This window comes from Chiloscyllium plagiosum, chromosome 36, assembly GCF_004010195.1.
Source record: "Chiloscyllium plagiosum isolate BGI_BamShark_2017 chromosome 36, ASM401019v2, whole genome shotgun sequence".
NCBI lineage: Eukaryota > Metazoa > Chordata > Chondrichthyes > Orectolobiformes > Hemiscylliidae > Chiloscyllium > Chiloscyllium plagiosum.
In genome coordinates, this window is record NC_057745.1 from 747,706 (window position 1) to 759,553 (window position 11,848).

The window sequence follows — 11,848 nt, forward strand, 5'->3', positions numbered from 1 at the left end:
TGACTCGGTTGTAAGACTGGGGAAGGTTTGTCTCCAGGTGGACAGCAGCTCCCTCAGAGGGAAGCCACTATAACACAAACAGGACAAAAGGAACCGAAGGAAATGACTGCATTTCTGACCTTTTTAAAGATGCTAATTGGTGAATGGTTTAATTTTTTTCGCTGTTTCATCAAAATGAAAGATGAGTCAAATGTAGATGTTATAAAAACAGAATGCTGGAGAAACTCAGCAGGTCTGGAAGCTTCTGTAGAGAGAGAAATAGAGTTAATATTCCAGGGTGACTCTTGAGAACAGATAGATAACAGGTATTTATAATGCTCCTTGTTATGACCAGTGAGATTTTGAAAAATGGTTACAACTAGGTAGGGGGTCATTGGTTCCCTTCTCTTTAAACCCTATCTCAGTCAGTCACAGTAAACATTTTTAAGCATGAACATACAAATCAGAAGCAGGAGAAGCTATTTCAGAACATCACACCTGCACTGCCATTTAGTAAGATCACAGCTGATCCAAATGTAACCTCGGTATGGTCTCGCCAGTGCCCTGTATAATTGAAGCATACCCTCCCTACTTTGTGTTCAGTTCCCAACATGATAAATGTTCGCTTCCATTAGTTTTCCTAATTACATGCTGTGTATACGTACTAACTTGTTTGTAATTCATGCACAAGGACTCCCAGATCCCTCTGCATCTAGAGCTCTGCAACTTTTCATCATCTTGATAATAATTATTCTTCTTAACAAAATGGATGATCACATATTTTCTTACATTTTACTTTCTCTATTTATCATGAGACCAATATCCTTCAATCAAACTGTAGTTAACGAAATCCAGAATAGACAATAGGTGCAGGAGTAGGCCATTCTGCCCTTCGAGCCTGCACCACCATTCAATATGATCATGGCTGATCGTCCTTAATCAGTATCCTGTTCCTGCCTTATCTCCATAACCCTTGATTTCACTATCTTTGAGAGCTCTATCCAACTCTTTCTTAAATGAATCCAGAGACTGGGCCTCCACTGCCCTCTGGGGCAGAGCATTCCACACACCCACCACTCTCTGGGTGAAGACGTTTCTCCTCATCTCTGTCCTAAATGGTCTACCCCATATTTTTAAGCTGTGTCCTCTGGTTCGGCACTCACCCATCAGCGGAAACATGTTTCCTGCCTCCAGAGTGTCCAATCCTTTAATAATCTTATATGTCTCAATCAGATCCCCTCTGAGTCTTCTAAACTCAAGGGTGTACAAGCCCAGTCGCTCCAGTCAATAAGGGAGACCGAATTCCAGCGTTTACTTGAATGAAAGAGCATGGCATTGTATTACTCATTTAAACTTTTAAAAAGTAATAAAATATGATAGCTAACACACACAAACACACACACGCACACAGACACACAGACACACACACACACAGGCACACACACGCACGCACACAGGCACACACACGCATGCACACAGACACACCCGCACGCACACAGATGCGCGCACACACACACAGGCACACAGACAAACACACACACAGACACACACAGACACACACACGACAAGTAATAAGCTTAAAAAGGGAGGAGGATGTGAATACATGCAGGAAGGTACAGGCAGTTGCAGGTTTAACTGATTTTAAAGAGATCTTGAATTGTGGGTGTGGAACCTGAATCCCAATAATTGAGATGTTACCCTGTTTCTTCCGGAGTGATGAAACATGCAGGAAACCTTGTGTTTTTTTCATGAACAGTGGTTTTTGTTTACCAGTCACTGAATTTTAGTTTGAGAGAGAATAGTTCTTCCTTATATTTTCTTTATCTGTGTTCTCCAGCTTTGAAGCATTGTTGATTAAGGCCCATTTGTACATTCCGAAGTCTGCTGCCTGTTTTTCCAGGCTGAATACTCCACAGATAACCTTCTATTTTTAACATGTAACTTGCAAAAAGGTGTGAATCACCCAGGGGATACAGACCTGAATTTCATTGCCTTTAATAATGATGTTAATTTCAGCCCAGGCTGATCTTTATTTGTTGATAATTTCATGAGCTTGGATGAACCTAGTCAGATGATTACAAGTAACCATTTGGGACCAATATCTGTTCTTTCTTTTAAAAATATTTTCAGTCCACGGAAATCTCAGGTAATCGGAGAGTTTTCAGGTAGAATGACACTCGTAACAACTTTATCATCAACTGTGACAATCAAAGTCTCATTCCTTCAATATCCATGATTTGGAGAAGCCGGTGTTGGACTGGGGTGGACAAAGTTAGCAATCACACAACACCAGATTATAGTCCAACAGGTTTAATTGGAAGCACGAGCTTTCAGAGCGCTGCTCCTTTGTCAGGTAGCTAGTGGGGCAGGATCATAGGACACAGAATTTATAGTAAAAGTAACAGCTGTATGACATGTTGATCTTTTGCTATAAATTCTGTGTCCCATGATCCTGCTGCACTAGCCACCTGACAAAGGAACAGTGCTCCAAAAGCTTGTACTTCCAAATAAACCTGTTGGACTTTAACCTGGTGTTGTATGATTGTTAACTTTTGATAGCCATGTCAGGATTAGTACTAGTTTATGGTAACTGTAGCCAAAAGAGATGCTAACCAGGTAAATAATGGTTGGCAAACTCCTAAAACAGTTAAGGTCAACCTTTGTACACAATAACAGCATTGACATTTCCAGCAACCCCAACCACTTCTCCTTGACCCAAGAATTGCGTGAGACCATCTGATCATCAAAACATAGAATGTATGTTGAGAGAAACAAGACATGTTTACAGTATCAATAAATTTAATACACCAGGGGGTGGTGAAATTGAGCAATGTCTGAGTATTGTAGGGTCTAGTTCGATTCATGCCAGAATTGGGCTAATTGTGCAGTGAGACCCATGACCACATCAATAGCATCTTACCCCATCTTTAATTCAGCATCATTCGTGACTCCTCAGATACTGAAGCAGTCTGTGTTCAAATGCAACATGACCAAGACAATATCCAGGCATGAGCTGAAAAGTAGCAAGAAAAGAAGTTGACTGAGCTCAGACTTATTTCATTGGAAAAAGAAGGAAGAGAGGGGACCTAATTGAGATGTACAAGATAATGAGAGGCATAGATAGAGTTGATAGCCAGAGACTTTTTCCCAGGGCAGAAATTGTTAACATGAGGGGTCATAGTTTTAAGCTGTTTGGCGGAAAGTATAGAGGGGATGTCAGAGGCGGGTTCTTTACGCAGAGAGTTGTGAGTGCATGGAATGTGTTGTCAGCAGCAGTTGTGGAAGCGAGGTCATTGGGGACATTTAAGAGACTGCTGGACATGCATATGGTCACAGAAATTTGAAGGTTCGTACATTAGGTTTACCTTACATGAGGATCAATGGTCGGCACAACATCGTGGGCTGAAGGGCCTGTTCTGTGCTGTACTGTTCTATGTTCTACGCTCTAACATTCACATCACACAAATACCAGGCAATGACCGTCTCTGAAAAGATACAATCTAACCAGCACCCCTTGAAATTCAATGTTGTTACCATAATTGAAACTCTAGTATCAACATCCTGGGAATTATCTGTAACTAGAAACTGGAGTGGCTGTATAAATATAGTGGCTACAAGAGCAGGTCAGAGGCCAGGGATACTGTAGCAAGTAATTCACCTCCTGACTTTCTAGTGCCTGTCTGTCATTCACAAGACACAAATCTGATGGAATATACCCCACTTGCCTGGATGGGGGCAGCTTCAACAATACTCAAGAAGCTTAACACCATCCAGGACAAAGCAGCCTGCTTGATTGGCACCACATCCACAAACACCCCCTCCCTCCACCACCGATGCTCAGTAGCAGCAGTGTGTACTATCCACAAGATGCACTGCAGAAATTCACCAAAGATCCTCAGACAGCACCTTCTAAACCCATGCCACTTGCATTTAGATATACAAGTTAGGTGGATTGGCCATCCTAAATTCCCCACAGTGTTCAGGCATGTGTACGTTAGATTGTTAGCCATGGCAAATGCAGGGTTACAAGTATAGGGTGGGTGATTGCGTCTGGGTGGGACCCTCTTCGGAGGGTCAGTGTGGACTCGTTGGGCTGAATTGCCTGTTGGGATTCTATGAACAAGAGCAGCAGATACATGGGAATGCAACTATCTCTCTAAGTTACTCACCATTTTGACCCGGGAATATTCATTGTCACTAGGTCAAAATCCTGGAATTCCGTCTCTAAGGGCATTGTGGATCTACCCACAGCAGATGGTCTGCAGCAGTTCAAGAAGGCAGCTCACCCTCACCTTCTCAAGGGCAACTGGGGAGGGGCAATAAATGCTGGGCCCAACCAGTGATGTCTGTGTTTGAAGACTGAATTTTTAAAAGTTTGTTTTTTAAGTGGTGTGGCGATTTCTGGCATGGTAACAATGAGTTGCCAATTAAAGGGAATATTGCTTGTTAAAATGTCTTACCAAGCAAGCTGGACTTGAAAATATCTCAGCACGGAAATCCGAGCAGGTACCTTGCAAGCTGGTATGTCAGTGGGACACAGGAGAGTGATAGGCAGCAAGGGGGAATCATAAAGGTATAATGTCAGGGTTCAGGGGGCAGAGAGGACAGTTAGGGGCAAAGTTCAATGTGGTGAGTCTTCACAGAGGGGGTGGAACAGATGTAGATGCGTGTCGTGGTCGTGTGAGGTCAGAGGGGACATGGGTGATTGGGGTGGGGGATAAACAGTGGCCAGGCAGAGTCAGGGGCTGGCAGGTGTGAGTTGTGTTCCCTGGCATCACTTTCTCTAACGTAAAGCGTAATTAGAAAATGGCTCAGGCAGGAGGTGTTAGTATCAGTGTAAGTTTGATGGCTGAAAGTGAGAGATCCATGTTTGCTGGGTGCTGGGAGATTGAAACAACAAAGACATGAAATGGCTATTTGCAAAACTCAACGAGGTTTAATCTGTAACCATTTCTTCACCTGTTTGTTGTGAATGCAGAGGGAAGGTGCTTTGCAAGTTAGATGCTGCTCAGAGGCCATTGATGGCTGTGAATTGAATATCTCAAAGATGCTTGAGTTAGTAACAATGAGTTGAAAAGGGGTTAATGCTGGCCAATGCTAAAACATTATTCATGCAACCTCCGGGTGGGGGGGTGCTGTGGAAGGGGCAGACCCATCACTCCATCACCTGTTCTGTAATTTTAACAATGGCTTGCACTGAAGACAGTGGGAGACTGAAGGACTGATGTGGGTCTGGATTGTGAGAGGGCGAAGAGCACAGCAGGCTCAATCTCTTTCTGATGTGATGTGTTGGGGGCTCATTCAGCACCACCCCTTCACCGAGCTGGAAGCTGAATGAATGATGGAGACATGGCCTTGGTTATTGGGATTGGATGGAGGGGCAGAGGTGTAGGGTGCTGTGTGTGTCTCTGTCAGGACAAGGAATGTGCTTAGCCCTTGTGTGGGGTACAGTATCACTAAACCAATGATGTACTGGGGGGAGTGAGAGTAGTGTCCCGAGGAGGGGGATCAGGACAGTGGGAGGAGGGAGCTTTCCTTGTCCGGGGCACAGCCCAACCATGTCAGAGTCACAACCAGACAAAACCTCATCGATATCTGCTTCCAATCAATGGGAGCTGGGTGTAGCAGGTAACAATGGGCTATAAAACAGTCACTGGTCACAATGCCAACATTTGGTCTGCACTGTGGGGGGGGTGGGGGCAAACTTCAACCTCTGCTCATTTTATTTGTGTCTAATTGTCCTGCCTGTAAATAAAGCTCATGTTTGTATTTGTCAGATCCCTTGCCTGAATGTGGTGATCCCGTACCAGGCTGTGGCAAATGGTGGGTCTACAGTGGAAACTGGGGACAGAGTAACACTGGGATAGAGTGTGTTCACTTAAGATGTAACTACAGACCAACAGACGATGTGTCATGGTTACACAGTGACTAGGGAGAGAGGATGTGGTTGGATGTATGAGGGAGTGTCAGCCATGCCAGCTGTGAGCAGTAGGATGTATGGCCTTGAAGTGAGGGTGAATCCCAGATTGCCAATACTTGTCTGAGTGCCCATTAGCCTTTGAAAGATGGTACACTCACAAGGAGTACTGGTCCTTCAGTGGGTATCCATGGAATTGCATGTTGTTCAATGTTGCACCAGCACATGGTAACATCAGGTGAAACTCTGGTGAGAGGGCTGTCAGAGGGGCAGGGTAGGTAATCAATGAGGTGAGTTTGGTGAGATACAGTGAGAAAACTCACTAAGCTGCAAGAATCCTTCCAGAAAACTGAACACAACCCTTAGAGAGCCGAAACAAAATCAATGTAGGATTCAGCAACATGAGTTTTACACCCAGTCTGATTTTGTGTGGAACTAACAATGGTTAAAGTTAGGGACAGGCAACTTTATTATGCCCAGTAACACTAAGGTGTTAATTCATTATCAAGTGTGATGTGTTACAACCAATTTCACTCCCAAGTCAGAGGAGCTTCCTTGGAGCTTCCTTGTCCACTTCCAAAACCTGGTTCATCATGGAAAGGCTACCTTGTTGAATGTTTTTAGGGCAAAGAGATTTTTGAACAGAAAAGGAATTAAGGGTGATGGTGAGCAGGCGGGTAAGTGGAGCTGAGTCTATGAGAAGGTCAGCCATGATCTTATTGAATGGCGGGGCGGGCTCGATGGGCCAGACGGCCTACTCCTGCTCCTAGGTCTTACATTCCTTTAAAGTGAGCTCGCTTTTTCGAACCCAATCCCTAAAATTGGGCGGCACGGTGGCACAGTGGTTAGCACTGCTGCCTCGCAGCGCCAGAGACCCGGATTCAATTCCCACCTCAGGCGACTGATTGTGTGGAGTTTGCACATTCTCCCCGTGTCTGTGTGGGTTTCCTCCGGGTGCTCCGGTTTCCTCCCACAGTCCAAAAAGAAAATGTGCAGGTAAGGTGAATTGGCCATGCTAAATTGACCCTAGTGTCAGGTAAGGGGTAAATGTAGGGGTATGGGTGGGTTGCGCTTCGGCGGGTCGGTGTGGACTTGTTGGGCTGAAGGGCCTGTTTCCACACTGTAACGTAATCTAATCTAATCTAAACTGGTTTCTCTTCCTTTCTGTGCCAGATCCCCAGGTACATCCTGACGCTGCACGAACTGCTGGCCCACACGCCTCATGAACATGTGGAGAGGAAGAGCTTGGAGTACGCCAAGTCCAAACTGGAGGAACTTTCACGGTTAGTAGCCCAGCACAGCAGAATGGAGTAGTGCTGGCCCCTGCTAGGAGTTTCAATTCATTGTCCATCAGCAATCTCTGTGATTCGACTTGAGATGCTTGGTGTTTTAAACCCAGAGTTTATCACGTGTTTATTATGCTTTTCAATCATGCATGGTGTCAGACAGACCTGCGGCAGAGAATGTGTCGCTTAGCAAATAAAAATTGTAGTTCAAATGGACAAGACCAATTGGAATGATTCAGAAAGGTAAAGCAAAACACAGTAGAAGAGAAATTACAAATGTGATGCCAGGTTAGGCAGATTTGGAGAAGGAATTGTAAAGGAATGAATGTAAAGGACTTAACAAAGTGGTGCTCCTGATGCCTGGTGATGGATCAGTGTTGCTTCCTTTGTCTGTTGTACACGTGCAACAAGACAGACCAGAAGCTGCTGAGCTGCTGCCTTCCAATTGTGGCTCCAGATGAGGGAACCTTCATCATGACAGCTCAGGATAAATCTGAAAATCAGCGCACTGCTCCATCACAGCAGGGCTCAGGACATGAAAGGAAAACTGCCCCCCAGCATCAGTCACTTCTGAAACCTGTCACTGAGTGAGAAGGCATCTGGGGAAGAACTGTCCAAATAACAGAATCACGGATTTGTTACAATACAGAAAGAAAATGTTCAGCCCATGATCTCTTCTCTATCTGAATGAGCAATTCACCTTGAGCTATTCATGTGCATTCTCCCTGAAACCCTGAACATTGCTCCTTTTACTGAGAACCAGCTAATTCCCTTTTTGTCTGAGCCAGATCCACCGCACACACAGAGTGGATTCCCATCCTGAACACCTGCTGCATGCAAACAATTTTACTTGTTGTCTTTGCTTCTTTTGCCAGTTGTTTTAGATTTGTGCCCTTTTAGTTTTGATCCTTTCACTATTGGGAACAGGTTCTTCCCAAATAACTCCGTCCAGAATCTTCAAATTTCAACACTTCCTCTTACCTTCCCCAAGGAAAATAGTCCCAACGTTTCCAACCATCTGAATAATTGAAGTTTTCCATCCCACAATTCTTTCTTGTTAACATTTTCTGCATCCTCACATATCCTTCATGTCCCCCCAAAAGTGCATCACCAATTTTCACAGTTCAGGGCGGCTCAGTGGTTAGCACTGCTGCCTCACAGCACCATGGACCTGGGCGACTGTCTGTGTGGAGTTTGCACATTCTCCCCGTGTCTGCGTGGGTTTCCTCCGGGTGCTCCGGTTTCCTCCCATAGTCCAAAGATGTGCAGGTTAGGTGGATTGGCCACGCTGAATTGCCCCATAGTGTTCATGGATGTGTAGGCTAGGTGGGCTAGCCATGGGAAATGCCGGGTTACAGTGATTGGGTGGGATCCTCTTTGGAGGGTTGGTATGGATGGATGGGTGGGCTCAGTGGTCTGCCTCTGCACTGTAGGGATTCTGTGATTCTGTCTCTCCCCCTGCCTTCAGCCTCTCTCCAAATCACCATACCCCTCCCCACGCCTCCCCCTCCCTCAGGGGGAGTTGATTCCTCTTCATTTCTGGTTGCCATGCCAACATGCCAGCTGCCATTCTGAAGTGATGCTGAATGCAGACTGGCTATTCCACAAAGATCTCTTCTTTTATTCACTGCACCTCAAACAGAGATGGGGGGATCATGTTCAGGGTCACGAATCTGAAACTATTTCCCCCTTTGCAGCTGAGCAGTTGCTGTATTCCCTTGTAGCAGCCTCTCCCAGCTCTGAGTGAAATGGCCAACCTCAGCAGAGTCAAGGATTAAAGCTGAAACTGCCAGACTGTCGAAAACCGCTTACCCACCAGGGACCACATTCTGACACAAACCTGTTTGGATTTTTATGATTGTTGACAGTGAATAGAGTTTGTGAATAGATAGTGAATGGAGTTTGAACACTGTCTCGTTGTGAAGTGTTGTTAGATGTGAGAGTTTGTCAGTGAGGATTCACCTGTTGACACTCTCCTTCAGAATAATGCACGATGAAGTCAGTGAGACAGAAAATATTCGGAAGAACCTTGCCATTGAACGGATGATAGTGGAGGGATGTGAGATCCTCCTGGACACCAGCCAGACCTTTGTACGACAAGGTAACATGAGATTGCTGGGGTTCTGTCTTGGTGAGATTTGATGATGGGTTTTGTTCCTTGATGGGTAGGTAACTGCAGTTGGCTTGGTTTGTGGAGATCCCAGCACATCATCTCTCCTTCAGACTCATTCCATATGAATACCTACTGATGGGTTTCTGCTATGATAAAATTCAACAGTTTTAAGAGGTGATAAAGCAAATTCTAAATCTTGTACTCAATTTCACCTTGACAACGACATTTTTCTCCCAATAACGATCTGATTTTTTTTTTTCTTTGACCAGGGTCACTTATCCAAATACCAATGACTGAAAAAGGGAAAATTACCCGAGGCCGATTGGGATCGCTATCCCTGAGAAAGGAAGGAGAAAAGCAATGTTTTCTGTTCTCCAAACACTTGATAATATGCACCAGAGGATCAGGTGGAAAACTCCATTTAACAAAAGTAAGTGCCCCCCCCCACACTGTTCCACTCAGACCCACGGTTTCAGGCATTTAATAAAAGTCTAGAAATGATGTGGCAGTCTCTGCATTGGAATAAGAGAGAGAGAGAGAAGCCAGCAAAGACAAACTAAGCAATTCAGCCCTTCTCAGTTCAAACCTTTCACCTCTCCACCATTCCAGTTCAGACAATTAGACAATGCTGCAGCAGACAGAGGCAATCCAGCTCCTTCATGGCTGGGCAAGCTCTGTGACAACATCACCACTTACACCCCATTCCCTGTCGTTTCCTTCTCCACAGCCATACACAATTTTCCTTTTGCAAGTGTTTATCCAATTCCTCTCTGAAAGTTACAACACAATGTGTTTCCACAGCTCTTTCATCTTGCCTCAGGTCCTTTTGCCAATTGCCTTAGCTCTGTGATCTCTGGTTACCAATCCCTCTCAATCTCTGATGTTGATGTGAGCAAAACATCCAGTTGCCCCGCTCGGGGATCTGTCTACCGTACCGTTCTCACAGTCGTTTTGTTTTCCCTTTATCAATTCTGTTTGACAGTAAAGCTGTGAGCATATCAGAAACAGCAAGGAGTATCCACCACTGGCTCTCTGGGTGAAGTGTCTCTGACCATTGGGGAGGCTGGTTGGGAGGCTTAAGGGAAATTGAGAGGCTGTGACAGAGTTCCTGGTCACTGTATTGTGTGGAATATGTGCAGGGTGTGTGAGAGACTGTCCTTCACAGGGTTGCATCTCGCCCTCCCCCATTTCTTTTCCATTCTCCCCTTTTCTGGAAGTGTGCATTGCCCTCTGGGATTCTGTCCCACAGCTCAATATTGACTTGATTTCCTTTGGTCCACAACTTGCTTCCATCGTGCGGTGCATTCAGACCCCAACGCCTGGCACTGTCTCCCTGCAGTTTACACAGAGCACACGCAGCCTGCTCCCCCTAGTGATGCTGACTCTCACTGAGGTGCAGCTCCTGGCTTCCCTCCTCTGTAATCGCCTCCTCTCCAGTGGATGAGAGCTGTTTATCCCTCAGGAATACTGACTGATTGAGTTTCTCCTTAACCATAGGGACCTCCAGCTAACCACAGCATATTTTGTTTTGCTAGTTCACTATCAGGTAATCCAACAACTAGTTGACGGCACGATGGCTCAGTGATTAACACTGCTGCCTTTCAGTGCCAGGTTCAATACTACCCTCGGGTGACTGTCTATGTGGAGTTTGCACGTTCTCCCAGTGTCTGTGTGGGGGTACTCAGTTTCCTCCCACAGTCCAGAGATGTGCAGGTCAGATGAATTGGCCATGCTAAATTGTGTCCAAGGATATGCAGGCTAGGTGGGTTAGCCATGGGAAATGCAGTGTTATAGGGTAAGGGGGGTGGGTTTGGGTAGGATGCTCTTTGAAGAGTTGGTGTGGACTTGATGGGCTGAATGGTCCCCATCCACACTGTGGGGATTCTATGATTCAAATTGAATTTGAAGCCTTTTCTCATTTCTGTGACTTGTATTCTTTATCAGAGAAAGTATGTACCCACTAAAGAGGTTGGGCTTATCACTATCTTCACCAGTTTACAGACAGGATTGCTGAGCTCGCTCCTGCTGCAGCCCCTTTTAACATTGCACCATTTGGTTTATATTGTCTCTCTCCATTCTTCCTCCTGAAGTGCATCACTTCACACATCCCTGTAACATTTCGTCTCCCCAGCTGTGTCTCCAATGCTGGGCATGTGTCTGACACATTATTTCAGATGGGAGAAGGAGCGGAACAATTGTTTTTGTAGAACTTGGCTTCCTGTGTAATGTGTTTGGAACTGCCTTACAGAATGGAGTACTTTCACTTATCGACTGCACCTTGATGGAAGACACAGAAACCACAGAAGATGAAGGTATGTCAAAAATGTTTAGAGATTCATAAAGTTGCATTAGTATTTTGTGTGCATATGGTGTGTGTGAATGAGTGTGTCAGTATCTGTGTGCGTGTATATGTATCTGGGGTTCTGTGCATATGCTTCTGTACTTGCATATGTGTGTATACAATTGTGTCGCATATGTGCATGTGTGTGCGTGTGCATGTGTGTGTGTGTCTGTGTGCATGTGTGTGTCTGTGTGCGTGTGTGTGTCTGTGTG

At 45.3% G+C, this 11,848-nt stretch overlaps 1 protein-coding gene across 2 annotated transcripts in view; it reads left to right on the forward strand.

The window, feature by feature from the left end:
• rasgrf1 (Ras protein specific guanine nucleotide releasing factor 1) overlaps nucleotides 1-11,848 on the forward strand; it is a 91,946-nt gene that overhangs the window by 49,962 nt on the left and 30,136 nt on the right. For both annotated transcript variants that reach the window (XM_043677099.1, XM_043677100.1), the window contains exons 8-11: nucleotides 7,070-7,179; nucleotides 9,165-9,283; nucleotides 9,565-9,725; nucleotides 11,544-11,607. In XM_043677099.1, coding sequence (XP_043533034.1) covers nucleotides 7,070-7,179; nucleotides 9,165-9,283; nucleotides 9,565-9,725; nucleotides 11,544-11,607 — 454 coding nt within the window. The remainder of the gene's footprint in view (nucleotides 1-7,069; nucleotides 7,180-9,164; nucleotides 9,284-9,564; nucleotides 9,726-11,543; nucleotides 11,608-11,848) is intronic.